General features: G+C 40.1%; 2 protein-coding genes across 5 annotated transcripts in view; one reads left to right on the plus strand and one right to left on the minus strand.

The window, feature by feature from the left end:
* zmym4 (zinc finger MYM-type containing 4) overlaps positions 1–16,675 on the plus strand; it is a 35,658-nt gene extending 18,983 nt beyond the window's left edge. For all 4 annotated transcript variants that reach the window (XM_062962081.1, XM_062962084.1, XM_062962082.1 and 1 more), the window contains 17 exons: positions 788–938; positions 2,717–2,889; positions 4,045–4,234; positions 4,484–4,627; positions 5,378–5,415; positions 7,073–7,217; positions 7,514–7,635; positions 9,324–9,492; positions 10,074–10,127; positions 10,431–10,610; positions 10,852–10,937; positions 11,409–11,580; positions 12,176–12,327; positions 12,749–12,860; positions 13,015–13,263; positions 13,447–13,573; positions 14,785–16,675. In XM_062962081.1, coding sequence (XP_062818151.1) covers positions 788–938; positions 2,717–2,889; positions 4,045–4,234; positions 4,484–4,627; positions 5,378–5,415; positions 7,073–7,217; positions 7,514–7,635; positions 9,324–9,492; positions 10,074–10,127; positions 10,431–10,610; positions 10,852–10,937; positions 11,409–11,580; positions 12,176–12,327; positions 12,749–12,860; positions 13,015–13,263; positions 13,447–13,573; positions 14,785–14,992 — 2,472 coding nt within the window. In that variant the 3' untranslated portion in view covers positions 14,993–16,675. The remainder of the gene's footprint in view (positions 1–787; positions 939–2,716; positions 2,890–4,044; positions 4,235–4,483; positions 4,628–5,377; positions 5,416–7,072; positions 7,218–7,513; positions 7,636–9,323; positions 9,493–10,073; positions 10,128–10,430; positions 10,611–10,851; positions 10,938–11,408; positions 11,581–12,175; positions 12,328–12,748; positions 12,861–13,014; positions 13,264–13,446; positions 13,574–14,784) is intronic.
* A 3,334-nt stretch (positions 16,676–20,009) lies between these two features.
* LOC103280969 (interferon alpha-inducible protein 27-like protein 2A) lies at positions 20,010–27,859 on the minus strand. The gene is made up of 5 exons (XM_008121444.3): positions 27,372–27,859; positions 25,279–25,306; positions 22,155–22,187; positions 21,846–22,007; positions 20,010–20,271 (listed from the first exon to the last, which is right to left on the minus strand). Exons 1-5 carry the CDS (start codon positions 27,486–27,488, stop codon positions 20,195–20,197), a joined length of 417 nt encoding a protein of 138 aa, XP_008119651.1. The 5' UTR covers positions 27,489–27,859; the 3' UTR covers positions 20,010–20,194.
* Between the last annotated feature and the right edge of the window lie 63 nt (positions 27,860–27,922).

Consider the following 27,922-nt stretch of genomic DNA (forward strand, 5'->3'; position numbering starts at 1 on the left):
GACAGAGTCACACTGGAAGGAATTGGAGATTCTTGGTAGAAAAGCTTTTAATTCATGAATAACCAGACTCACAAAAGTCAAATCCCCAAATGTGATGGGGCAACAATTTTGCCAAAGGAAGCTAACATAATTTGAAGACTCACTTAGTATTTATATTATTTAGTAATATAGTATATTGTTTATACATATAATATTACTAATAATATTATAATGTAATACAATATAATAATAATGATAATACAGCATTATAATTGTATATTATATATTACATTTATTTATTTTATTTATTTTGTTACTCACAATATTGCAATATAATGGTATAGTACAGTATAGTAAGAAATGATACGTATATTGTGCTATGATAATAATTAATATATTGTATGTACATATAACTTCGGAGTCAGAAGGGCAGGGTATAAATGTTGCAAACAAACAAACAAGACATAGTTCTAGCTGCAGTGGATTCTCAAATCCCATTATATACAGTAGTGTAGTAAAGTGTGTCTCTTTCATCAAATATCAAGATTTGAGTTTTTGGGGGTTTTGCACTTGCTATTGTGATATTTAGTTTTTGTGTGGCCTTTTGGGGTGGCAGTTTGCGCTCAGTCCAGATATCAGGTCTCTTTAGGTTGTTGACATGACCCTGTTGATGTTTAATGACAGTGAGGTGAATTTGTCTTTTTTCCTCTCAGGGGAAAAAAGGGATGGTTGTAGTGGCATGCTTCTTCACTCCTAAATCAACTGGATAAGTGTTGGAGGAATCCAAACTGTTCTTGCTTGCTTGCAGGGGAAAATGTTCCAGTTCTGTGGCAAGACCTGCTCGGACGAGTACAAGAAGATAAACTGCGTCATGGCCATGTGCGAATATTGCAAAATTGACAAGATTGTCAAAGAGACGGTGCGGTTCTCAGGCATTGACAAGTCATTCTGCAGCGAGGGTAAGAAAGGACACGCTTGGATTTTGTATGCTTGGAGGAAACTCGGTCACGGGAGATTTTATGGCATTGGGGTCAATGGGGAATACATTGCTGAAAATTTAATTCAATTTAAGAAAGACAGTAACTCAGTTCCAGAAGCAGTATCAATCACTTGTGGGCAGATTTTGGCATCTTTCTTTTATTATCTTACTCTGTTTTGTTCCTTATGGCAGTTTACTGTTGTTTTAGTACTTTTAAACTGTTTAAATTTTTACCGCTGATGATGGTATTTGTTCTGATTGTATATTACTGTATATACTCGAGTATAAGCCTAGTTTTTCAGCCCTTTTTTAGGGCTGAAAAAGCTCCCCTTGGCTTATACTCGAGTGAGGGTCCTGGCCGGCTTATATTAGGGGCCAGCTTATACTTGAGTATAAAGGTATTCAGAGTTGGACAGTCTTATCTTATTAAAGTCTTATTATTATCTTAAATTACAGTTTTATATAAATATTCAAAAACATTGCCTCAAATAATGCAATTTTATTCATATCTGTTTTTATTTTTGAATTTGACCCATAGCTGCTGCTTTTCCCACCCTCGTCTTGAGTCAATAAGTGTTCCCAGTTTTTGTGGTAAAATTAGGTGCCTCGGCTTATATTTGGGTTGGCTTATACTCGGGTATATACGGTATTTGTTTTATTGTGATTTTTTGGGCTTGGCACCATGTTAGCCACCCGGAGTCCCTACGGGGAGATGGTGGTGGGATGTAAAAAATAAAGTTATTTTTATTGGGTTGTTGTATGTTTTCCAGGCTGTATGGCCATGTTCCAGAAGCATTCTCTCCTGACGTTTTGCCCACAACTATGGCAGGCATCCTCAGAGGTTGTGAGGTGAGGATGCCTGCCATAGATGTGGGCGAAACATCAGGAGAGAATACTTCTGGAACATTTATTTATTTATTTACTACATTTATATGCCGCCCTTCTCACCCCAAAGGGGACTCAGAGAGGCTTACAAATTACATTCACATACAATACATTATATTATTAGCATAGTACAATATTAGCATTAAATTACTATATTGTACTATATCATTACATTGTAATATTATTAGTAATATTACATTTAATATATAATATATAATTAATATTATTAAATTGTATTATTATCAGTATTATATCGTAATACATTATAATATAAAGCCCGGAAAACATACAATAATATATTTATTTATTTATTACAACATTTATATCCCGCCCTTCTCACCTGACAGGGGACTCAGGGCGGCTTACAAGAAAAAACACATATAAAAATTGTGCAATATACTATAAATTAGATTAAAAATTATTAGCTTACATCAACATTCATAAGCACATTCTAAAATACAAATGTTCATGTTCAAGTTCCAAAAAACTAGGTCTGTCGGTTGAATTCTGGCATACATAATAATAATTAGCGCTGCTGATTCTTATTCGAAAGCCTGGCCTCATAACCAAGTTTTAACCTTCCTACGGCCATGATCCCGGCCATGAAAGCCTTCGACAACATGTTGTTATTATTATTTGGCAGATACAGTAACAGGATAAAAATTAATCTGGAATGAACAGAAAACCTGGGATCAGATCCTGGGATATAAGGCTTGTCTGGAAGAGCTCTTATATACATAGCCCCCAGCCAATGCCAGTTACATCTCCTAGTGCCACAATGTTATCTACTCGTGTTTTTGTCCTTACTTCTAAGAACAAGAGACAGCGGGGAAGCTTTATTTGGTGGTCGTTGGTCTTTGTTTACCGTTCCAGGCTGCAAACTGCTGTACAAGCACGATTTAGCTAAACGCTGGGGGAACCACTGTAAGATGTGCAGCTACTGTTTGCAGACGTCTCCCAAGCTGGTTCAGAATCATTTTGGGGGGAAAGTGGAAGAATTCTGCTCCGAAGACTGCATGTCGAAGTTCACGGTTTTGTTTTACCAGGTAAGCCATTCTGGGGCTCCTGCCCATCTTGTATTGTAATAATAATGCACCTCAATAGGAACTCTTGTGTCTTATTTATGTAAGACAGGCATGGGCCAACTTGGGCCTTCCTTCTAGGTGTTTTGGACTTCAACTCCCACCATTCCTAACAGCCTCAGGCCCCTTCCTTTTCCCCCTCAGCTGCTTAAGCGGCTGAGGGGGAAAAGGAAAGGGCCTGAGGCTGTTAGGAATGATGGGAGTTGAAGTCCAAAACACCTGGAAGGACAGCCCAAGTTGGCCCATGCTCAGGCTATAAAAAATTAACGTCATTGTAAAAGATGTTGGGCTTTTTGTAAATAGTTTTCTTGCATTTTAATTTAACTACGAGGTTAAACAAAGGAATCAGGACAGCATTCCTAGGCAGTTGAGTTGGATTTCATCCAAAACAAACAAAAAGGAAAATCACTTGCAAATCAACAAGGTTGCCTTTATCTTTCAGGTCATTCTAGTACAGGAGTCTTATTGTATATTACACTTCTGTAATTATTATTTTAAGGTAAAGGTAGGTAAAGGTTTCCCCTGACGTTAAGTCCAGTTGTGACTGACTCTGGGGGTTGGTGCTCATCTCCATTTCTAAGCCGAAGAGCCGGCATTGTCCATAGACATCTCCAAGGTCATGTGGCCAGCATGACTGCATGGAACGCCGTGACCTTACCGCCAGAGCGGTACCTATTGATCTACTATTGATGGAATTAATTATATATATATGTTTTTAAGGTTTTATAATGTGTTTTAACAATGTTATTAATAGATCTGTTATTGTTTTGTTTTTATGATTGTATTTTGGGCATTAGATTTTGCCAATTTTTGTAAGCCGCCCTGAGTCCCCTCGGGTGAGAAGGGCAGGATATAAATGTTGTAAATAAATAAATAAATAAATACTCACATTTGCATGTTTTCGAACTGCTAGGTTGGCAGGAGCCTGGGCTAACAGCGGGTGCTCATTCCGCTCCTGGGATTTGAACCTGGGACCTTTTGGTCCGCAAGTTCAGCAGCTCAGCACTTTAACACACTGTGCCACCAGGGGCCCATTTTAAGTTGTATTATTTTAAGTTGATGTTTATTTAATTGCATTCCACCCTGACTCTTCTCCTTCTTCCTTTTTCTCATAAATAGATGTCCAAATGTGACGGGTGCAAAAGGCAAGGGAAGCTCAGCGAGTCCCTGAAATGGCGAGGGGAGATTAAGCATTTTTGCAACTTGCTCTGCATCCTGATGTTTTGCAACCAGCAGTGCATATCTGACCCCCAGCCGCCCCCTCCGCCACCGCCGCCCCCTCCTCCTCCTCCTCCTCAAAACAATACAGGTAAACAAGGTGTTGGTTATTGCTGTGGGTAGAGGATACTGATGGAGGAATAAGATCATGCCATTCTGAAAATACTGTAATAATATGTATTAATACTGAGCTAAGGGAGGTACATGGGGGAAAAGGTAGGAAGTGTCTGTACATACACTTTGTGAAAATACATTGAGTGATTGAATGTGTTTCGTTAAACACAAACCTCTGTGGTCACACATTTGTGCTACTTCACCCCCTCTTCTTTCCTCTATTCAGTAAATATTTCCATGGCACCAACATCCTCAGTGGGACCCCCTCCGTCTCTCAGGAAGGATTCCACCCCAGTCATTGCAAACGTGGTGTCCCTTGCCAGCGCACCTGTTGCTCAGCCCACAGCCAATTCCAACAATGTTTTGCAAGGTAAGAAATTTCATTCAGGGCACTTCCAGATACTGCATGCATGTGAGTCTCCCCTCTATTAGAACATAATGGGTTTGGGTTTTTTGTTGGCTTCCTGTGATATGTGTGAGAAACATGTCCAGAGGAGAGTAATTAACAGAATTAGAGTATGGTGGAAGCTGCTTCTTTAGAGGCTTTTAAACAGAGACTGGATGGCCATCTGTCAGGGATGCTTTAATTATGCTTTTCTTGCATGGCAGAATAGGGTTGGACTGGATGGCCCATGTGATCTCTTCTAACCGCAATAACATGCTATGCTAGTTTTATATATATGTATATATATGTGTGTGTGTGTGTGTTTATATATATATATATATATATATATATATATATATATATATACACACACACACACACACACATACACACACAATATAATTTACAATAATATATAATAATTACAACATATTGTATATACATATAATATTCATAATATTATATTGTAATACGATATACTAATAATACAATATAATAATATTAATTATATATTATATTTTACATGTAATATTACAAATAATATTACAATATATTGATACAGTACAATATAGTAATTTATTACCAGTATTGTACTATGCTAATATAATATTGTATGTAAATTTAATTTGTAAGCCGCTCTGAGTCCCCTTCGGGTGAGAAGGGCGGCATATAAATGTAGCAAATAAATAACTCTTGTGATTCTAATATATTTCCTACTTTTCTCCCCAATAACAGGTGCAGTTCCTACTGTGACAGCAAAAATTATTGGAGACGTAAGTTGTCCTAGAAAGTCTTTGTCTTACTGGTTAAAATGATCATTTTGTTTCTATTTCATCTCTTTGTATATTGTACTCAAAGTTTTTAGGGGTTTCTGTACTGTATGTAGAACATTTCAACATTTCCTTATTACTTATTGTGGGTAGTAGTAATTTTTTTTCTTTTAAAACATTCAGTACAATTCCTGTATTTGTGTGGGATACATTTCCAGACTTCATATGGATATGCAAAACCGCAGATAATAGCGAGCCCTACTGAAATGAAGGATTTTTGGCCCAAGAATACCATAGAGTTGCACTGAAGGACTTAGAAACAGCCCTGGGAGGACATATTTTGTCTGATACAGATAAATAAAACCACAGATATCAGTCCTAGGGATACAGGGGTCACACTGTACGTCCTCATTCCATAATGGATGATCATTTGAGTCAACATCAGAATAGTTTAGATTAGTAGCTCCATGGAATTGCCTTTACGTTTACTGTTCAGGTTTTTCCTTGGTTTTTATTGTATATCTATATATATAAAAGAGTGATGGCATCACGGCAGCGGACAAAACAACAAAAGTAAACACCCCACAACCTCGAAAATTGACATCACAACCCCTCATCCATGCCTCTAGATTGATACAACAAAAAGAAAAGAAAAATAAAGTCCTAATTAGAGAGAGAGGAATAATTGTTTTTATCCAATTGCTGCCCGTTAGAAGGCTAAGCTCCGCTCACTTGGTCTCCTAGCAACCCACTCAGCCCAGGGGACCCTTTACCTTAACTACCACCAATTCCTCAATACTTTATTTCCCATACCACCATACTTCGCCACAGCAACGCGTGGCCGGGCACAGTTAGTCTATATATATAAAAGGGTAATGAAATTTCGGCCTAGGACAAAACAACAAAACTACACATCCCAGAAACACTAAACTTGGCAGCACAACCCCTCATCCGTGCCTCTACGTTCATACAACAAAAAGCTCCAGCTACTCCAGAAAACGGCCAGGCTTTGAGACTGCAAGGCTATTCCACCTGTCCAACAAAGAATTCCCATAAGCCACAGCAATGCGTGGCCGGGCAAAGCTAGTACAGTATAACTAAGACCAGTGTGCCTAAAAGTAAGAGCAAGCTTAGGCTTAACTACAGCACTTAAAGGAAAAAAACCACCAACTTTCTGAATTGGGTTGTTGTGAGTTTTCCGGGATGTATGACCGTGTTCCAGAAGCATTCCCTCCTGACGTTTCACCCACATCTATGGCAGGCATCCTCAGAGGTTGAGAGGTCTGATCCCTCAACCTCTGAGGATGCCTGCCATAGATGTGGGCGAAATGTCAGGAGAGAATGCTTCTGGAACATGGCCATACAGCCCGGAAAACTCACGGCAACCCAGTGATTCCGGCCATGAAAGACTTCGACAACACATTGAACTTTCTGAATATCCTGACCAAAAAAAGACTCCCCGGGAAGAGTGTTTCCCAAACGTAACTTTACTAATAGTCACATTTTTCCCCATGTAAAGCACAAGTAAAAACACGAGCAGTGGGAGCAGGAGGGACAGACTGGTGGTTGAGACTTGATGGTTTTTGTGTCACACGAATAGATGTTCCCCTTCAAAGAAATGGCAGCATAAATTGAGTTTCCTTTTCTGGCTTCTGATCAGGCAAGTACTCAGACGGACGCTTTGAAACTGCCTCCTTCACAGCCTCCTCGGCTTCTCAAGAACAAAGCCTTGCTCTGCAAGCCTATAACGCAGACCAAAGCCACCTCTTGCAAGCCTCACACGCAGCACAAGGAATGCCAAACAGGTGTGTTGTTTGGACCCAATAAAAATAGCGTCAAAATATGTTGGAGATGTCAGAATCACTTGAACCAAAAGCTGATTTTCATAAGAATGGACTCCTGGGTTGAAGATTGGGTCATTTGATCTGGAATAATCTTCTAAAGAGGCCAGATGGGGATGCATCCCTGTTGAAAGGGATGGTGAGTTTGGAGCAGCAGTTATGCTTAGCAAGGAAAAGTCAAAGGTTTATTAAGCAAGGCAAGTGACTTACCAGCTGCTTTTTTTGGGTAAGGATTGCTTTTATTATGTTTGATATGACAGAAGAAGAAGAAGAAGTTCCGCCCAAAATCATCATGGTGCCTGTTCCTGTTCCTGTGTTTGTGCCACTCCCGCTTCATCTCTTCACCCAGTACACACCAGTTCCACTGGGAATGCCAGTACCCGTAAGTGGGACATGGGCAGGGCCTGTTTTTCTGACTAGCTTTAAAAATACACCAGTTAAAAATGTCTCCATATCAGGACTTGGGACAGTGCTGAAAAGAGCAGTGTGTGCACCTAACATCTTGATCCATGACACTGAGAAATACCCTCTCTTAAGATTGAAACCATAAATGGCTGAGTAATTCTTAGTATAGACGGTTTGCTTAGGACCATAAAAAGTGTCTGACTTGATGAAGCCAATGTTCCTTTTGCCTAGTAGTTTTTGAAGGCATCTTTATAGCCATGGCTGAGAGACATATGAAATGTATGTTATTCCCACTCCAGAAGTTAGTTGCTCCATGCTCCCAATAGCAGCACATATACAGAACTTAGTTGCTCTTCTATCGGATCCCTGCTGACCCCTCTCATAGCTGTACATTGTAGCATAAAGAATCATGAACCTTAATCTGTGACAGGAGCAACAATACAGAGGAAAGTGGTTCATTCTTTGTCTGAATCAAGGCCTGCACTCCCTGTGCATCTTGTTTCCAATCCAAATTGGGGTTTCTCCTTCAAAAGAAGGTGTGCACCTTGTTTAAAAGGAGAAGACTCCCAGTGTGAGTTGGAAACAAGATGTGTGAGGATCATACATCCTGATTTAAACAGGAAAGACCTTTGTCATCACACTCAGCAGAGGCAAATGTGGCAAAGAGCAGAAGATTGGGTGCAGGATACTGTCAGTGCAGAAGTTACTTACCATTGTGATAAATGGTTTATCAGATGGCTGATAAATTGCGGACCATCTTCTGCAGTATCTTTGGTTAGGGGTAAGAAAGGCTTTAAAAGGCCACAACGACCATGTTTCCTCAAAAATAAAATAGTTGTTTTATATTAATTTTTGCTCCAAGAGATGCACTGGGTCTTATTTTCAGGGGATGTCTTATTTTTCCATGAAGAAGAAGTCACATTTATTGTTGAACAAAAAAATGAACATTTATTATTTATTTACTACATTTATATGCTGCCCTTCTCACCCCAAAGGGGACTCAGAGCGGCTTACAAATTACATTCACATACAATACATTATATTATTAGCATAGTACAATGTTAGCATTAAATTACTATATTGTACTATATCATTATACTGTAATATTATTAATAATATTACATTTAAGATATAATATATAATTAATATTATTAAATTGTAAAATTATCCGTATTATATTGTAATACATTATAATATTTATTATATACTGTACAGTAGTTGTCACCACAAACCAACATAACCAGACAAACTGTGAATCCTGGCAATAATTTCTTGTTACTACATTACATGTACATTATTTCCATCTATGGGACGTACATTTACCAATCCTTCATGCTCTGATGTTCTGTTCAGTGGGCATGCTTCCAAACAAAAACTTTGCTATGTCTTACTTTCAGGGGAGTCCTTATATTTAACAATTCAGCAAAACCTCTACTAGGTCTTATTTTCAGGGGATGTCTTATTTTTGGGGAAACAGGGTACCTCCAAGGTACTATATGGTCTTTCTAAAGTAAACTGAATTAGTGGCCAGCCTTTGCTTGCATTGTCAGTGAGATTATTCACTGTAAAGCCATCTGGTTTGCCCCCTCCCATCATAAATAAGGCATTTGGAGCCTGCTTTCTACTCAAATATATGCAACATCACCACTAAATTTTCCCCTATAGATTCCAGTTCCCATGTTTATCCCACCTGCCCCGGAAAATACCGGCAAGGCGATAGAAGCTGCTCCGGAGGTCAAGGAGAAGAACCCCGTGAATGCCTTGGACACGGCTCTCCTGCAAATGGCAGAAATGATCACAGAAGATGAGAAGGAGAAGGAACATTCTCAAGGAGGTGCCTGATTTTTCTTTTGAATGGGTGAAACAAGGGAGGAAGATTGGGAAATTAACCTTGCTGGGCTAATCCCAGCATCACATGGGCTAATCCCAATGCATGCTAGTTAGCTCCTCCTTTGATTCTGTAGTACAGTTGCTGTGTTTATCTCCCAAAGAGAGGCCTACTTGTGAAAAGCATTCCTTAGGATTTGCCCCAGGTTTGAATACCTGTGCAATTCTAAACCAAACAGTCCTTTTCATAAAATAGTTATGTGAAGGCATTTGCAAATAGGACTGCGGAGGAAGTGGGCATGGGCTGAAACATAGCAGGATAATCGGAGGGTGACATATGTCACACAGTAACATAAGCATATAAATGTTGTTATTGACAAACACTTCATGCCTGTTAATATTTGCTATCATGGAGTCTGGTTCTTTGACAGTGTAGCTGGTGGGACATAAATACAAAAACCTGAAAGTATTAATCTGGATGGATCAGTACAAACAAGCATTATATGGAATTGCTTATTTTTTGCATCACTGGAGTTTGCTTTTTCCCTATCTGCATTTGTATATCTGTGTCTTCTCCACTTGTTTCAGGCTCTCAAACATCTGAGCAGGAGCTGTTCCTGGACCCTAAAATATTTGAGAAAGGTTAGTGCACAGGAACTTAAAATTTGGATTTATATCGTGATGGGAAACACACTTCAACAATGTAGTTAAGGGAAAGGGCTCTCTCTTGCTGAAGGACTTCAAGGGTGAGTGTCCAATCATTGAGGATGCTCTGAATTGGTCGGGGGCTGCATATTGTGGACTTCCCATTTATTTCTTAGTATCCCTTGCTTTCTACATGGCTCCTTAATAGCTCAAATTTTCTAGTGGGCTTTGCTTTATACCCGCCTGTTGGCCTTCTCCTTCCATCATTCATTGCTTTCCCCATCTTACCCTCAATTCCAGACCAAGGCAGCACATACAGCGGGGACTTGGAGTCTGAAGCAGTCTCCACCCCTCACAGCTGGGAGGAGGAGCTCAACCACTATGCCTTACGCTCCAATACGGTGCCCGAACCTGAGCCTGAGCCAAGGCAGTTCTCCAAAGGGGAACAGGAGCAGGACCTGGAAGCTGACTTCCCCTCAGGTTTGTCAATGTTCACAGACACCACTCCAGAACATGAAAAGCACTTCTGTCCCTAACTCTGGATTTTCCAACCATGTGCTCTGAGTAATTTGGTGAAGTTTTCTTTCTCTGAACATACTCTTAATTGGCAGTTAATTTGATCCATTGATGAGGGGCAGCCTCCTATTCCCACACAAACTCTATTCTCCTGGTTGCTGTTGCCTTTCCTGTACTAAATCTCTTCCTTTCATTTTCAAATTAGACTCTTTTGACCCAATTAGAGGGCTGGGATCGCGTGCACGGGCAAGGCGGAGACACAAAGATGGTTTCCCACAGCCAAAAAGACGGGTAAGGAGCATTTTTTAAAGGAGAGGGAAATATTTGTTTGTTACAGGACCCTAACTTTTACCCTTGTCTTAAGACACAAGTTTATGCAGTAGTCCCATTTGCAGATCCCATCTCCTTTCCCACTTTGATTCATAGGCCTGGGATACTAGGCCTGCCTATTGATCACCTATTTGTGCTAGAACTCCATTTTTGGGAAGAGAAAGGCCAACATAGTCCATTGCTTCTTCCTCATGTTTGCTTCTGACTCCAAAGTTGAGTGTACAAAGTTATATGTGCATAGAAAATATTATCTTGTGTTAGCCCTGATTCACTAACCTGCTGCTGATGTATCAGAAGACTGACAATTCCCTGGAGCGCAGAGATGTTTTGGGTCCACAAGCCACTCACCTCTCTGTGGGCTTGAGTGACGCAGTGCCTTTTATTGGCAATTCTAGTGGAGCTCCGGCCCACTCTCTTCTGGCATTTCCATAGGGGAGGAAGAAATCCATAGTGGCGGTGGAGCCCCGGATGCTTGTGAAGAGCCCCTACACAGGCTGCTCCGTTTCTGGGATGAGCCTCAAGTACATGTATGGAGTGAATGCCTGGAAGAATTGGGTCCGGTGGAAAAACTCACAGGAAGACCAAGGAGACCTGAAATTCGGAGGTAACGTATCCTTATTCTAACTTATTTATTTGCATGTTGCACTTTTTGTCCCTTTCAGTGATGGTCATGGTTGTCCTGTGCAATTTATCCTCAGCACAGTGCTTTGAGGTAGGCCAGGTTAAGCTGAAAACAAACCACTGGTTGAGGACCAGCTAGTCAGTTCCGTAGCTGTTTTAAATTTGGATTGATCTGTATTTTAACTGATGTTGTTTGGGCTTGTCCCCATGTGAGCTGCCCCGAGTCCCTTCGGGGAGATGGAGGCGAGATACAAAAAATGAGTTATTATTATATTATTTCTAAGGGTATATGTAGTTGGACTTTAAATAGCTACTGCAATATTTATGTGCCTTGGCAATTTGTATTTGATTGTGTGACTTGAATCCTTTTTGTCTACTGCAGTAAGCCAGTGGGGAGGGATTTTGGTGAAAAGGTGACTTAAAACTAAACGACATAGCACCCTTCAGTTTAAATGCTTGAGAAACTTGAAAAAGGGAATGTCATGTGTGTCTATGATGATAAGAATTGAACTTGAGTACCTGAAATTTCATGCTTGTTCAAGCAGCTGATATGTTTTAGGTGCTTCTCTTTCCTGCAGTTCGGTCTGTAAAGCTCAAAGAGGACATCCTCTCTTGCTCTTTTGCGGAACTGAGTTTTGGCTTGTGCCAGTTTATCCAGGAGGTGCGGCGACCAAATGGTGAAAAGTACGATCCCGACAGCATCTTATACCTGTGCCTTGGAATTCAGCAGGTAATTATCCTTTCTTTTGACCTGTTCCCAAAGTTAAATTTCTCCCAACAGTCCTAGCTAGCTATCATAGTGATTATTGAGGATTGCCAAAAGCCGCAGTTTAACAGGTCCCTTGATCTAAATAATCTGAGAATGTAATAGCCTAAGAACTGCTTATCTCTGTATGAACCAACCAAGAAATAAACTTTGTATCTGTGGCCCTTCTCTCTATTCTTGCCACTTGACAAAGGGGTTGGGTGCAATGGAGTATGGCTTTTCTGAAGGTGACAGGCACAAGCGTACTTTTGTTACATTCTTCTGTTGTATAAGACCCCTGTTTCATTTACCGATGCCTAGAGAAAAATGAAATTTCTTACGTTCCCCGGTTTACTTATGTAAATCTCAAGTGATGCCTCATTGCCCTTTTTCTTTTCTCTTGCAGTACCTGTTTGAGAACGGTAGAATAGATAACATTTTTACTGAGCCCTATTCCAGGTTTATGATTGAGCTTACGAAACTGTTGAAAGTCTGGGAGCCTACAATACTTCCAAGCGGTAAGTGGCTGTTTGTTTTTCCCATCACCTCACTGGGGCACATCTCAAAAGGGAGAATTCCTTGGGGCAGGAAAGTGGGCTATAATGAGTTATATAATAAGTCCTGATCAATGATTGACTGGGTGTCTCTTCCCTCCCTCTTTGAAATCTTCAGGCTACATGTTCTCCAGAATCGAAGAGGAGCATTTATGGGAGTGTAAGCAGCTGGGCGCCTACTCCCCCATCGTCCTCCTGAACACGCTGCTGTTCTTCAACACCAAATATTTCCAGCTGAAGAACGTCAGCGAACATATGAAGCTCTCCTTTGCCCACGTCATGCGGCGCACCCGGACTCTAAAGTACAACACCAAGATGACGTATTTACGCTTCTTCCCTCCCTTCCAAAAGCAGGAAGTCGAATCCGGTAAGTGAATCTGTTGTCTGTTTTCGGCCTCCTTGCCTTGTTGGCTGTTTAGTTGCTTTTGTCACCTGCTAATCTGCACACATGTGTTTGCACTGAGACTCTGCAAAAGGACAGCAACTCACTGAGAAGCCTGGCGCCCCCTTAAACTTTATCTCCTCCTGCCCTTTCCTGTCCCATCTCCAGATAAGCTAGTAGGCAAACGAAAACGCCACGAAGGTGATGAGATCCCAACGGCGGTGGAGATGGTCGAGAACACTGACAACCCCTTGAGGTGCCCAGTTCGGCTTTATGAATTCTACTTATCAAAGTGGTGAGTGATGCCATGTCTCTTTACCTCCTCCCATACTTTATCAAGTCCATTTCCCTTATAGAAACTATTTGGAATTGATGGACAGAGAAAGGGACCAATTTCCACCCTAAGCCTCTGCAGAAATCCCTCCTGGGGATCAGCTTCAACTTGAGTCTAGCTTCTGAGCTGTGGATTGAAATTTCGCATGCTATATACATTCATCTCTTGACAGCTAATGCAGGCCTTAGCCAAAATGTATTATTAATGTCAAGTGTTACTTTAAGACAGCGGTTCCCAACCTGTAGTCCGTGGACCACCAGTGGACTGCAAGAACTGAAATATGGTCCGCAGCCTCACCATTACTGCTATGTATAAAAACACAGCCTAACCAATTCGTGGTGTCTTTATTTTTAGGCCTGTTCCTGGGATTATTTGGGGTGCTGATTTAGAAAATTGCATTGGATAGACCACATCAGCTCTAGACTATTAAATATGGTTTTCTGTGGGTGAGCAGATAGCGACTATTGGATGGCAAATGTTCTGTATCAGAAATTAGAGCTGATGTGGTCTATCCAGTGCAATGACACTGATGACACTTTAGGTTACTGGCGCTATTCTGAACTCAAATTGTTGTTTATATACTAGTGGTTTTATTTTGTATTGTACTGTGTGTTTATTTTATGTGTTGTTTTAGGCACCTTGTGCCATATGTAAGCTGCCCTGAGTCACATTCATAGCAGGGTACAAAAATAAAATTATTATTATTATTATTATTATTATTATTATTATTATTATTATTATTATTATTATTATTATTCTGAATCAGCACCCCAAATAACCAAACTGAATCTAAAATTGACCAAAAATGGATTTGTAACCCTTTTGTTGGAGAGTGGTCCCTGATCAAAGTGGTCCCTGGTTAAAAAAAAAAAAAAGGTTGGGGACCTTTAAGTTTGGGAATCTTTAAGAGAAAGGAACTGATGGCTGGGTGTGGGTGGGAAAGGAATAGGATGCTTTTGTTTCAGTTTTAAGAGTTTGCTTTAAACCTGCCCTTCGTTGCCTCCTTGTGCTGGCATGTGCTGTTGATCCCCACATTCTTGCATCTTTTTGTTATGTTTTCTGCCATCTTTCTAGCTTTGGCACTCAGCTCGCATCTCTCACCCCATCTTCCTTGTGTGGTATTCTTTGTGGGCTGCCACTTGACCCGCTCCCTCCTTTGTTTTCACAAACAGTTCTGAAAGCGTGAAGCAGCGGAGCGACGTCTTTTACCTCCAGCCGGAGCGTTCGTGTGTCCCCAACAGCCCCATGTGGTATTCCACGATGCCCATCGACCCGGGGACTTTGGACATCATGTTGACACGCATCCTCATGGTACGAGAGGTGCACGAAGAACTTGCCAAAGTCAAACAGGAGGACTCTGACCCTGAGCTTTCAGACTGAAGACGGGCAAATGGGGTTGTGCGCTCTCTCTCTTCCTCCCTCTCTCTCTCTCTCTCTCCCTTTGGTTTTGTTTCCTTTGTTCCCTCCCTTTTCTGATACATGTTGCGAAAGCACCAAACTGTGAATGCACCCAGCTTTTGGGCAGACGGTCCCTTTCGTGTCACATGAACCCTCTAAAGGAGCCTCTGCCGACCGCAGCAGATCGCAAAAGGAGAACCAAGAGGATGCAAAATAGCAGAGGGCACAAGGAGAAAACAACGGAGGCTGCCATCGATCCTGAAAACAATGTCTTCAGATGGACTCGTTTTTTGTTTTTTGCTCCACACACGCCCCAAAGTGGTGCTTTGTGGGATAAAAACCAGTTACGGATTATTGGGGCTTTTCTTTTTTTCATTCTTAAACGGAAAACCTGTTGTGTATATCCTTCCCTCCGAACCATGGAAGCGAAGAAAGCTAGATTAAACCCCTGAGTGCTTTTGCAGTGTAGCTGCTGCCCACAGGAAGGTGGGGTTTCCTAACACTTTGCCGTAGGATGCAAAACCAAACCTAGTTGGGTGGAAACCAGTGGAAATGGCGACGGTACCGTACGCGCCAGTTCGATTTCCTTGCCCTTTTCCTTTCTAGAAGATATATATACACACACACACATGTATACATATATATAGGTATATTCCACTTGAATTGGACACTAGGAAATGCTGGTCCAGCTCCAGGAGAAACTCCAGGATAAGCTTTTGGAGGGTTCACTTTGGAAGGATGCTGTGAAATTTCCTCGCTGGCTCCATTGCATCCCTCCCTCGGCCAGTAGAGAATTCTCCGGCCATCTTGGTCAGGAGGTTTGGGAAGCTGTGGTCCCAAAAAGTAACTTTTCCAAACTCTGATGAAACAAGTAATCCCTGTTATGTGTGTCCACATACGTTCACGTACAGAATGGCACATTTCCATTCAGACAAATGGGGGATTTGGACACAAAACGCCCCCAATTACTACCCAGATTGTTATGAAAAGGCCAAGTTGCTTAGAAGCAGGAACGTTTGAACCCTTCCTTTTGTTTCTCTCCCTTTGGATAGGTCTTGTTTTCTACATTGGAAATGGCTTTCTGGCATCTTATAAAATAGACGGTTTTTAGTTTTGTTTTTAATTATCCCCCCTTTTTTAAAAACAACAACAAAGTTGAACTACATCCTCATCCTTGAACAGGTTGATTTAGTCTACTCTCTTTACCACTTCCTTTCAACCGAGAGAGACTTTGCCGAGAACCTCTAATCTCCGCCACCGGCCACTTCACCCCAGTAGAATCCCCTCTTGCCCCTTTTATCCCGAACGCAGGGTGCTAACCCCTAGCTAGGTCAGACGCATTTCACTACTCCCCCCCGTCCCGGTGTATGACCCTTTTTCTCAGTCTTGCAGATCACTTTGAAGATCCAAAACCTATTTTTTAAAAAGCAGAAAAAATTGTATGTTTTTATTGGCGGTTTTGTCCAGTCATCTGATTTCTAAAGGCGAGACGTCCGATTTTTTGTTTTGTTTTGTTTTGTTTTTGTCTTAAAACGCTCTGGTTGATCTCTCTCTCTCTCCGACGTTGAACAAAAACCTCCTTTTTTGTGTGCGTGGGTGTGTTTTGGGGTATTCTTTTTAACCGTAACAAAAAAAAGGTAACAATAAAATCAGAAAGTAGTCTTCTCTTTTTGCTGTTGTGTAATTGTGTGGTCGAAGGCTTTCATGGCCGGAATCGCAGGGTTGTTGTGTGTTTGCCGGGCTGTATGGCTATGTTCCGAAGCATTCTCTCCTGACGTTGCGCCCACATCTATGCCAGGCATACCTCCCGACCTCTGAGGATGCAGGTGAAATGTCAGGAGAGGATGCTTCTGGAACGTGGCCATACAGTCTGGAAAACACACAACAACAGTTGTGTAATTGGTCATTGTTGTCCCTCTGAACTAAATTGACTGGTGACATTTTGAATTTCTCTCCCTCTGAAGTTTGCCATTTCTGGACAGAGACCCAACTTTTCGTTTTATATCCCAAGACACACATTTATAAAGCGTGACTTTCCCAATCCGGTTGCATTTAGAAGAAAATCCCAAATGATTCAGATATTCCTCCACCATCTTCTCCTTCCTACCCTTCCGTAGCTGTAAAAATTAGTAGTTGAATAGCGGATAACACTATTGCAAGTTTCAAAAGCGTTCTGCAACTTTTAAAAGTCCCTCATTTTTTAAAAAACTGAGCTTTTTTGTGTTTCTTAACCGATATACTTTTCACTGTATGGCGCTGTAAAGGGTTTTTAAAAAAGTGGTGTCTTGGTTGCATGTCACGTCGGCCCAGATTCTTCGTCCTCTTCCAAATCTGTAATTGAGAAGCCCACAGTAGGTGGGGCGTCTTCGAAAGTGCAGCTATTTATGTCTGTCAGACTGGTTTTCGGTTTTGTTTTTTCTTAGGAATTGTGTGAAATTTATTATTATTATTTTCCTTCGGGGAATAATAATCAGCAAGGGATCTATATCTAAACCATCTTGTTTGAATCTTTTCAAAAGGAGACAATTATTTCCCCCTGGTTTTTCCCCTTGATAGAAGTTAACCGAAAGATTCCCGTAGAATAAAACAGTATATTTGTATATGATGGACGAGTTTCAAGTTTTTTTTTTGTTTCCTGCTACGAAACACTTTGGAAAGAGTCTTGGCTTGGGTTCTCTGGGACGTTGGGTTTCACGACAATTTTCTTGCAATGAACAGAATCCGTTTCTGGAACGTTGGGAAGACATAAGGACTTATTGGGGTAGAAAAATTTGTTCCTTTCTTTGAGCAAAAAACCCTTCCTAGCCCCAAAGAAACGATCCCAAATCTGGAAGCCACAGTTGAGCCTCAGTTGCCCCAAGAAGGCTGTACCATCATCATCATCATAATAATAACAATAATAATAATAATAATTTATTATTTAATATAATTATAATTTTATTATTATTATAATTTTATTATTATTTAATTATTATTTATTTTATGTTTTAAATTGTTTATGCTCTGTCTTTTTCTGGGCGTGATCCCAATTTAGCCACCCCAAGTCCCTTCGGGAGATGGTGGCGTGATACAAAAATAAATTATTATTATTATTATTATTATTATTATTATTATTGTGTCATCATAATAATAATAATTTATTTTTGTATCCCGCCACCATCTCCCAAAGGGACTCAGGGTGGCTAAATTGGGACCAAGCCCAGAAAAAGACAGAGCATAAACAATTTAAAACTTAAGCAAAATAATAAAATAACAAAGCAAAATCAAATCAAAATAGTAGCATAGCTGTCAAGGGGTCTGTAGTGTCTTGTTTAATCGAAATACAGTAGAGTCTCACTTATCCAAGCTTCGCTTATCCAAGCTTCTTGATTATCCAAGGCATTTTTGTAGTCAATGTTTTCAATATATCGTGATGTTTTGGTGCTACATTCGTAAATACAGTAATTACAATATAACATTACTGCATATTGAATAATAATAATAATAATAATTTTATTTATATCCCGCCTCCATCTCCCCAAAGGGGACTCGGGGCGACTTACAGCAAAATCAAAATACAAGCAATGATAAAATATAAAACATCAAAGGACAAAAACAAAAACCAATAAAAAATATACACAATAGGTTAAAAAACACAACACAGAATTAAAACATCAAATTAAAAACAATGAGCTACTTTTTGAACTATTTATTGAACTACTTTTTCTGTCAAATTTGTTGTATAACATGATGTTTTGGTGCTTAATGTGTAAAATCATAACCTATTTTGATGTTTAATAGGCTTTTTTTAATCTCTCCTTATTATCCAACATATTCACTTATCCAACATTCTGCCGGCCCATTAAGCTTGGATAAGCGAGACTCTACTGTAGTAATAAAGTTTGTAGATTAGGAAGTCACTGATATTATTTTTAATCGTGTCAGAAGCAGCTTGAGAACATATTGCAAGTTGCTTCTGGTGTGAGAGAATTGGCTGTCTACAGAGACGTTGCCCAGGGGACACATCCGGATGTGTTACCATCCTGCTGGAAGGCTTCTCTTATGTCCCTACAAAGCTAGAGCTGACAGGTGGGAGCTCACTCGACTTTAGAACATACTGCAAGTTGCTTCTGGTGTGAGAGAATTGGCCGTCTACAGAGACGCTGCCCAGGGGACACTGGTGTGTGTTACCATCCTATTGGGAAGCTTCTTTAATTTCCCCACAAGCTAGAGCTGACAGACGGAAGCTCACCCTATCTTGTGGATTTGAACCAGCAACCTTCAGGTCAGCAACCCAACCTTCAGGTCAGCAGTCCAGCCGGCACAACGGTTAACCCATTGCACCACTGCGGCTCACTGATTGGAAGAGGTTATTGTCCTGCTACTATCTATGGAAGTTGCAATGAACTCTATTGACACACCCCTGGAAGTGCCATAATCGTCATTTTTTGGGGAGGACAGTGACAAAGAACCATAAGGGAACATTCTTTTTTGTCCAAAGCACTTTTGATCTCGCTTATTTTTTTACATTTTTGTAGTCAATGTTTTCACTACATCGCGATATTTTGGTGCTAAATTTGCAAATACAGTAATTACTACTTAGCATTACTGCATATTGAACTACTTTTTCTGTCAAATTTGTTGTATAACATGATGTTTTGGTGCTTAATTTGTAAAATCATAACCTAATTTGATGTTTAATAGGCTTTTCCTTAATCCCTCCTTATTATCCAACATATTTGCTTATCCAACATTCTGCTGGCCCATTTATGTTGCATAAGTGAGACTCTACTGTATTCAAAAACATTTAACCTACTGATGCCTCAATTAATGTAATTTTTGGTGTATCTTTTTATTTCTGAAATTTCCCACCCTCGGCTTATACTTGAGCCGATGATTTCCCAGTTTCTTTGTGGTAAAATTAGATGCCTCGGCTTATATTCGGGTCGGCTTATATTCGTGTATATACGGTATACGCTTGTGATACCAAACCAGCTCGTTATTAAACCACACAGGTATATTGGTTAATCTTGCCAAAGCTTTATTAGTTTGGTATTCTTTAATGCAGAGCGGGAGGAAAAAGCGGGAAAGAGAGACCCAAGTGAGTCAAGTGCAGTTGCGAATATCAAAGAGGAAGATCAAGCTGGTTGTCCCGTCTCATGGCGAAGCATCTTTCTCTTGACGGACAGGGCTAGCATCTTTTTGTCAAAACAATATGGCAGCCAGCAGGGCTCCGCCCGTGGTGGCGGCCGCCTTGGCTGCTGCGGACAGTCCGAGGACACCTGGGCGGAAAGAAGACCAAGGGAGACGTGGGTGAGGTGGGGAAAGGGACTTTAGTTCTTGGATTGTTCCACATACACAAACTGAGTCTTCTTCTATATATATAAAAGGGTAATAAAATTTCGGCCTAGGACAAAACAACAAAACGACACATCCCAGAAACACTAAACTTGGCAGCACAACCCCTCATCCATGCCTCTACGTTCATACAACAAAAAGAAAAGAAAAATAAAGTCCTAATTAGAGGGAGAAGAATAATTGTTTTTATCCAATTGCTGCCAGTTAAGGCTAAGCTCCGCCCACTTGGTCTCCTAGCAACCCACTCGCCCCAGGGACAAGCAGAGTTAGGCCTCACTTAGGCCTCTTCCACAGATTATCAGATTTTAACTGGATTACAGTATATGGCAGTGTAGACTCAAGGCCCTTCCACACAGCTATATAACCCATTTATAATCTTATATTATCTGCTTTGAACTGGATTATCTTGAGTCCACACTGCCATATAATCCACTTCAGTGTGCATTTTATACAGCTGTGTAGAAGGGGCCTCATATAATCCAGTTCTAAGCAGATAATATAAGATTATAAATATAATACGTAATAATTACTGTGATAAAATAATACAAACAATATAATCTCTAAAATCAGGAAAAGTAAATAAAGAACAACACTCTGAAAGCATAAGTCACAGCAACGCGTGGCCGGGCAAAGCTAGTCATCTATATATATAAAAGAGTGATGGCATCAGGGCAGCGGACAAAACAACAAAACTAAACACCCCACAACCTCAAAAATTGACAGCACAACCCCTCATCCACGCCTCTAGGTTGATACAACAAAAAGAAAAGAAAAATAAAGTCCTAATTAGAGGGAAAGGAATAACTGTTTTTATCCAATTGCTGCCAGTTACAAGGCTAAGTTGGTCTCCTAGCAACCTACTCAGCCCAGGGACAGGCACAAGAGTTTGGAGAGACCCCTAAGGGCCATCCAGCCCAACCCTTTCTACTATGCAGCAGGACACAATCCAAGCATTCACAACACATGGACAACGTATAAATGCTATACAATACTACACAGGGACATAGACCCCCTCTACCCTCACCACTTTCACAGGACACAAACAACCCAATGCATACTAAACATAAAGACAACCATACAACAGACATTCAATACCACCACTACCTCAACAAGTTCTCACCAACACCACCAGACAACACCACAGCAACGTGTGGCCGGGCATAGCTAGTTATATATAAGAAGAGGACTCAATTTGTGTATGTGGAACAATCCAAGAACTAAAGAACATTTATTGTTTATGAGAAGAGGAGTAAATTCATCCTTCAAGAGAAAAATATTGTTTCTACGGTGAATGTAACAGGCCTTTGTTTGATTGTTTAACAACGCCCTTTGTATCTGTTTTCATATTGATGTATTGAACTAAATTTAGGTTTAATGATTTCTGCATTACTGTAATAGTGGATACTTGTCTTTGTAGTTCCAGGGAACCCATTTTCTTTTTTGGTGGGGAAAGGGACCCCAGTTGCATCTGCATTGATGGCAAGCGCACATCACGTACCAACGGACTGCCCAATGGCCACAAGGCTGCCGGCAGCCACTCCTCCGCCGCTGGCAACGGCCGTGGTGGACATCATTCCGGCAGCCACCGATCCCACCGCGATCCCCGCGGCAGTGAAGCCCAGGGCGCCCAGGGCCAATGGGACTCCAATGGTGGCACCGCCTGCACGAAAAAACCATGTGAATAATCTTCTCGAGTCTTTCCGAGTCGCCAAATTCCTAAATTGGCAGCCTCACCCAGCCCATGCTGTCACAAAGGAATGGGGTCCATCTTTCTTTCATTCAGAAGTAAAGGAAACAAGCAACGTACCCAACCCGACGGCTGCACCGATGATCAGTTTTGCTAAACAAAGAGACACTTGTATCAATAAAACATTTAAGATAGACTCACATTTACACAAGCGTCTCCCTCGTCTCCCTCTTTCTCATCCGATCAGTTGGAAGTGCCCCTCCTGAATTGCTTTTTGCAACACAGCACCCTAATCCTAATGTGATACAATATTATACTAATAATAATAATACAATATAATAATATTAATGATATATTATAGATTACATGTAATATAACTACAGTAGAGTCTCACTAATCCAAGCCTCGCTTATCCAAGCCTCTGGATTATCCAAGCCATTTTTGTTGTCAATGTTTTCAATACATCGTGATATGTTGGTGCTAAATTCGTAAATACAGTAATTACAACATAACATTACTGCGTATTGAACTACTTTTTCTGTCAAATTTGATGCATAACATGATGTTTTGGTGCCTAATTTGTAAAATCATAACCTAATTTGATGTTTAATAGGCTTTTCCTCAATTTCTCCTTATTATCCAAGATATTCACTTATCGAAGCTTCTGCCGGCCCGTTTAGCTTGGATAAGTGAGACTCTACTGTAATAATATTACAGTATAATCTATATATATAAAAGAGTGATGGAATCCTGGTGACCCACAAAACAACAAAACTACAGGCCCCCCAACCTCAAAATTTGACAACACAACCCATCATCCACGCCTCTAGGTTGATACAACAAAAAGAAAAGAAAAATAAAGTCCTAATTAGAGGGAGAGGAATAATTTCTTTTATCCAATTGCTGCCAGTTAGAAGGCTAAGCTCCTCCAACTTGGTCTCCTAGCAACCCAATAAAAAATAATAAAAAACACTAAAAAATTAATACAATAAAATATTATAATAACAGAAAATAACTAAAAATAATACAAGAAAATAATAAAATATAATAAATAAAAATATAACTTACAATAAAATTAATTAAAAAATACAAATAACGTCAAATAAAAATTACACAACAATTTTTAACCAATACCACCACTTTGCCACAGCAACGCGTGGCCGGGCACAGCTAGTAATACAATATAATAATATTAATGATATATTATATATTACATGTAATATAACTAATAATATTACAGTATAATCTATATATATAAAAGAGTGATGGCATCACGGCGACCCACAAAACAACAAAACTACAGGCCCCCCAACCTCACAATTTGACAGTACAACCCATCATCCACACCTCTAGGTTGATACAACAAAAAGAAAAGAAAAATAAAGTCCTAATTAGAGGGAGAGGAATAATTGCTTTTATCCAATTGCTGCCAGTTAGAAGGCTAAGCTCCGCCCACTTGGTCTCCTAGCAACCCACTCAGCCCAGGGGACAGGCAAAGTTAGGCCTCACTTAGGCCTCTTCCACACTGCCTATAAAATACAGACACCACCAGAAAACGCCACAACAACGCATGGCCGGGCACAGCTAGTGATATAGGAAAAAGGTAAAGGTAAAGGTTTTCCCCTGACATTAAGCCTAGTCGTGACCGACTCTGGGGGTTGGTGCTCATCTCCATTTCTAGGCTGAAGAGCCGGCATTGTCCTTAGACACCTCCAAGGTCATGTGACCACTGGCATGACTGCATGGAGCGCTGTTACCTTCCCTCCAGAGCCATACCTATTGATCTACTCACATTGGCATGTTTTCGAACTGCTAGGTTGGCAGTAGCTGGGGCTAACAGCGGGAGCTCATTCCGCTCCCGGGATTTGAACCTGCGACCTTTTAGTCCACAAGTTCAGCAGCTCAGCGCTTTAACACACTGCGCCACCAGGAGCCCATGATATAGTACAGTAGAGTCTCACTTATCCAAGCCTCGCTTATCCAAGCTTCTGGATTATCCAAGCCATTTTTGTAGTCAATGTTTTCAATATATCATGATATTTTGGTGCTAAATGTGTAAATACAGTCATTACAACATAACATCACTGCATATTGAATTACCTTTTCTGTCAAATTTGTTGTATAACATGATGTTTTGACGCGTAATTTGTAAAATCATAACCTAATTTGATGTTTAGTAGGCTTTTCCTTAATCCCTCCTTATTATCCAACATATTCGCTTATCCAAGCTTCTGCCGGCCCGTTTAGCTTGGATAAGTGAGACTCTACTGTAATTTAATGCTTATATTGTGCTATGCTAATAATATATTGTATGTTCATTTGATTTGTAAGCTGCTCAAGAGCGGGATATAAATGTAGTAAATAAATAAATAATAAATAAATAAATCCTGGAACCATGAGAGCATTAGTGTTCTTATTTATTTATTTATTTATTTATTTATTTATTTATTTATTAGAAACATTTATATCCCACCCTTCTCACCCCAAAGGGGACTCAGGGCGGCTCACAAATCATATGTACATGCAATATATTATTCATATAGCACAATATAAGCATGATATATTACTATATTTTACTATAACACTATATTATAATATTATTAGTAATATTACATGTAATATAAACATACCATTATAATAGTGCATTGTATTGTTCTTGTGGTTATATAAGGCTGCGCTGGAAGCTGCTTTGCTTTTCAGATACTGTTGGATTGCAAATCCCAGTAGCCTTAGCCAATATAACTAATGGGGATGGAGGCAACATCTGGAGGGCCACGTGATTTATTTTCCTGCGGGTATAAATAAGTATTTTGCTTCGTATCAATTCCTTCTAGACAGGCCCTATATCTCAGGATCTGATCCCAGGTTTTCTGCTTTAAACTGGATTATATGAGTCCGCACTGAACCCCCAGGGGCGCAGCGGGTTAACCCACTGAGCTGCTGAACTTGTTGAACTGGCTGTTGCGAATTGTGGGAGTTGAAGTCCAAAACACCTGGAATGCTCAAGTTTGCCCATGCCTGGTCTGAATCAATGTAAGTTTGACCAGTTGTTTGGCTAAATCTTCACCATCCCCTGCCATTAGTTATCTTGGCCAAGGCCTGGAGTTTCCTTCAACTGGTTGTGCCACAACTGTTCGGACAGGATGTGTATTACAGAAGAAAACAGAAATGAAAGGCCACAACTGTTTGTACAGGAGGAAAACAGAAACTAATTATAGGAAAAGGATTCAAATGAGAAACTCACCCATCTTGGTTGCGATGTTGTGAAACAGCTGAACGAACCAAATTGTCGGTAAAATAATAGGAAAGAGAAAGAGAATAAAAATGGTTTAGCCATCGACAATAAATATTCCAGCCATGTCCCTAATAATAATAATAATAATAATAATAATAATAATAATAATAATAATAAAAACTTTATTTATACCCTGCCACCATCTCCCCGCGGGGACTCGGGGCGGCTTACATGGGGCAGAGGCGCAAACAACATAGGACAAAATGTAGGCAACATAATACAAATCTATATATATAAAAGGGTAATGAAATTTCGGCCTAGGACAAAACAACAAAACTACACATCCCAGGAACACTAAACTTGGCAGCACAACCCCTCATCCATGCCTCTACATTCATACAACAAAAAGAAAAGAAAAATAAAGTCCTAATTAGAGGGAGAGGAATAATTGTTTTTATCCAATTGGTGCCAGTTAGAAGGCTAAGCTCCGCCCACTTGGCCTCCTAGCAACCCACTCAGCCCAGGGGACAGGCAGAGTTAGGCCTCACTTAGGCCTCTTCCACACTGCCTATAAAATACAGATTATCAGATTTTAACTGGATTACAGTATATGGCAATGTAGACTCAAGGCCCTTCCACACAGCTATATAACCCATTTATAATCTTATATTATCTGCTTTGAACTAGATTATCTTGAGTCCACACTGCCATATAATCCACTTCAGTGTGCATTTTATACAGCGGTGTAGAAGGGGCCTCATATAATCCAGTTCTAAGCAGATAATATAAGATTATAAATATAATACGTAATAATTACTGTGATAAAATAATACAAACAATATAATCAATAATTCAATGGAAAGTGTGGGCCTGCTACTGGCCAATGAAATACCGTGTTTCCCCGAAAATAAGACAGTGTCTTATATTAATTTTTGCTCCCAAAGATGCGCTAGGTCTTATTTTCAGGGGATGTCTTAGTTTTCCATGAAGAATTCACATTTATTGTTGAACAAAAAAATGAACATTTATTATATACTGTACAGTAGTTGTCATCACAAACCAGCATAACCAGACAAACAGTGAATCCTATCAAGAATTTCTTGTTACAGTAGAGTCTCACTTATCCAACATAAACGGGCCGACAGAATGTTGGATAAGCGAATATGTTGGATAATAAGGAGGCATTAAGGAAAAGCCTATTAAACATCAAATTAGGTTATGATTTTACAAATGAAGCACCAAAACATCATGTTAGACCACAAATTTGGCAAAAAAGTAGTTCAATACGCAGTAATGCTATGTAGTAATTACTGTATTTATGAATTTAGCACCAAAATATCACGATATATTGAAAACATTGACTACAAAGATCCATTGGCTAATCCAGAACGTTGGATAAGCGAGTGTTGGATAAGTGAGACTCTACTGTACTTCCATTATTTCCATGTACAACACTCTATGGTACCTACATTTACCAATCCTGAATGCTTTGGTGTTCTGTTCGGCAGGCATGCTTCCAAACGAAAACTTTGCTAGGTCTTACTTTCGGGGGAAGCCTTATATTTAGCAATTCAGCAAAACCTCTGCTAGGTCTTATTTTCTGGGGATGTCTTATTTTAGGGGAAACAGGGTAGTCAAGTTAATTAGGATTGTTGTTGTTGTTGTTGTGCGCCTGCAAGTCATTTCAGACTTTGGGCGAGCCTAAATCTAAAATTAATTATTTATTCATTTACTACCTTTATTTACTACATTTATATCCCACTCTTCTCACCCCGAAGGGGATTCAGAGCAGCTGTATGTACATACAATATATGATATTATTAGCATAGCACAATAGGTAGCATTATATATTAGTATATTGAACTATACCACTATACTGTAATATTATATGTAATATATAACATATTTTTATCAATATTATATGTATATACAATATATTATATTATTAAAACTGATATAAAAATATTATATTATAAAACTGAGGGCGGGGGCCAGGTAAATGACTTAGGAGGGCCGCATCCGGCCCCGGGCCTTAGTTTGGGGACCCCTGATCCATAGCTTTGGAAACACCCAGGCTTTCCCTTCTGGAAATTATATCTTACCTTCCTTGGAAGAGAGGTTCTGCAAGCGTGTCGATGTGTGTGTGCGATTTCCTTGTGGAGATCTACTGGGAAGGTGGGGCTATAAACAGAAATTATGAGCAGAGTCCATGTTTCCATTGCTTCCAATCAGTGCTTACCAGTAAGTTTCGATTCTCCAAAAGGATGTGGATTTGGAGAAATGAAACCAACTGATCTTGTTGCCTTTTGGGTTGTGGACTTCTGTCCTTGGAGATCTTTAAACAAAGGTTGGGTGGCCTTCTCTCAGGAGGGCTTTAGTCATGTTCTAGTCGTAACATGTAGTTTTACGCACAGCAGAGGGCTGGTCTCGCTGGCTTTTGCAGGCTCTTCCAGATAGAAGATTCTACTATCCGATGATGCTTAGATTTGCGCACTTATCAGCATGACACATGCTGCTATGGCCAAGCTGAGAGTCCAGACTGTCTCTGTAGATACCCCATAAGCTATCTTGTTTCTAGCCCAACTTCCTTCCTTCCTTCCTTCCTTCCTTCCTTCCTTCCTTCCTTCCTTCCTTCCTTCCTTCCTTCCTTCCT

Source organism: Anolis carolinensis, unplaced genomic scaffold (genome assembly GCF_035594765.1).
Source record: "Anolis carolinensis isolate JA03-04 unplaced genomic scaffold, rAnoCar3.1.pri scaffold_10, whole genome shotgun sequence".
NCBI lineage: Eukaryota > Metazoa > Chordata > Lepidosauria > Squamata > Dactyloidae > Anolis > Anolis carolinensis.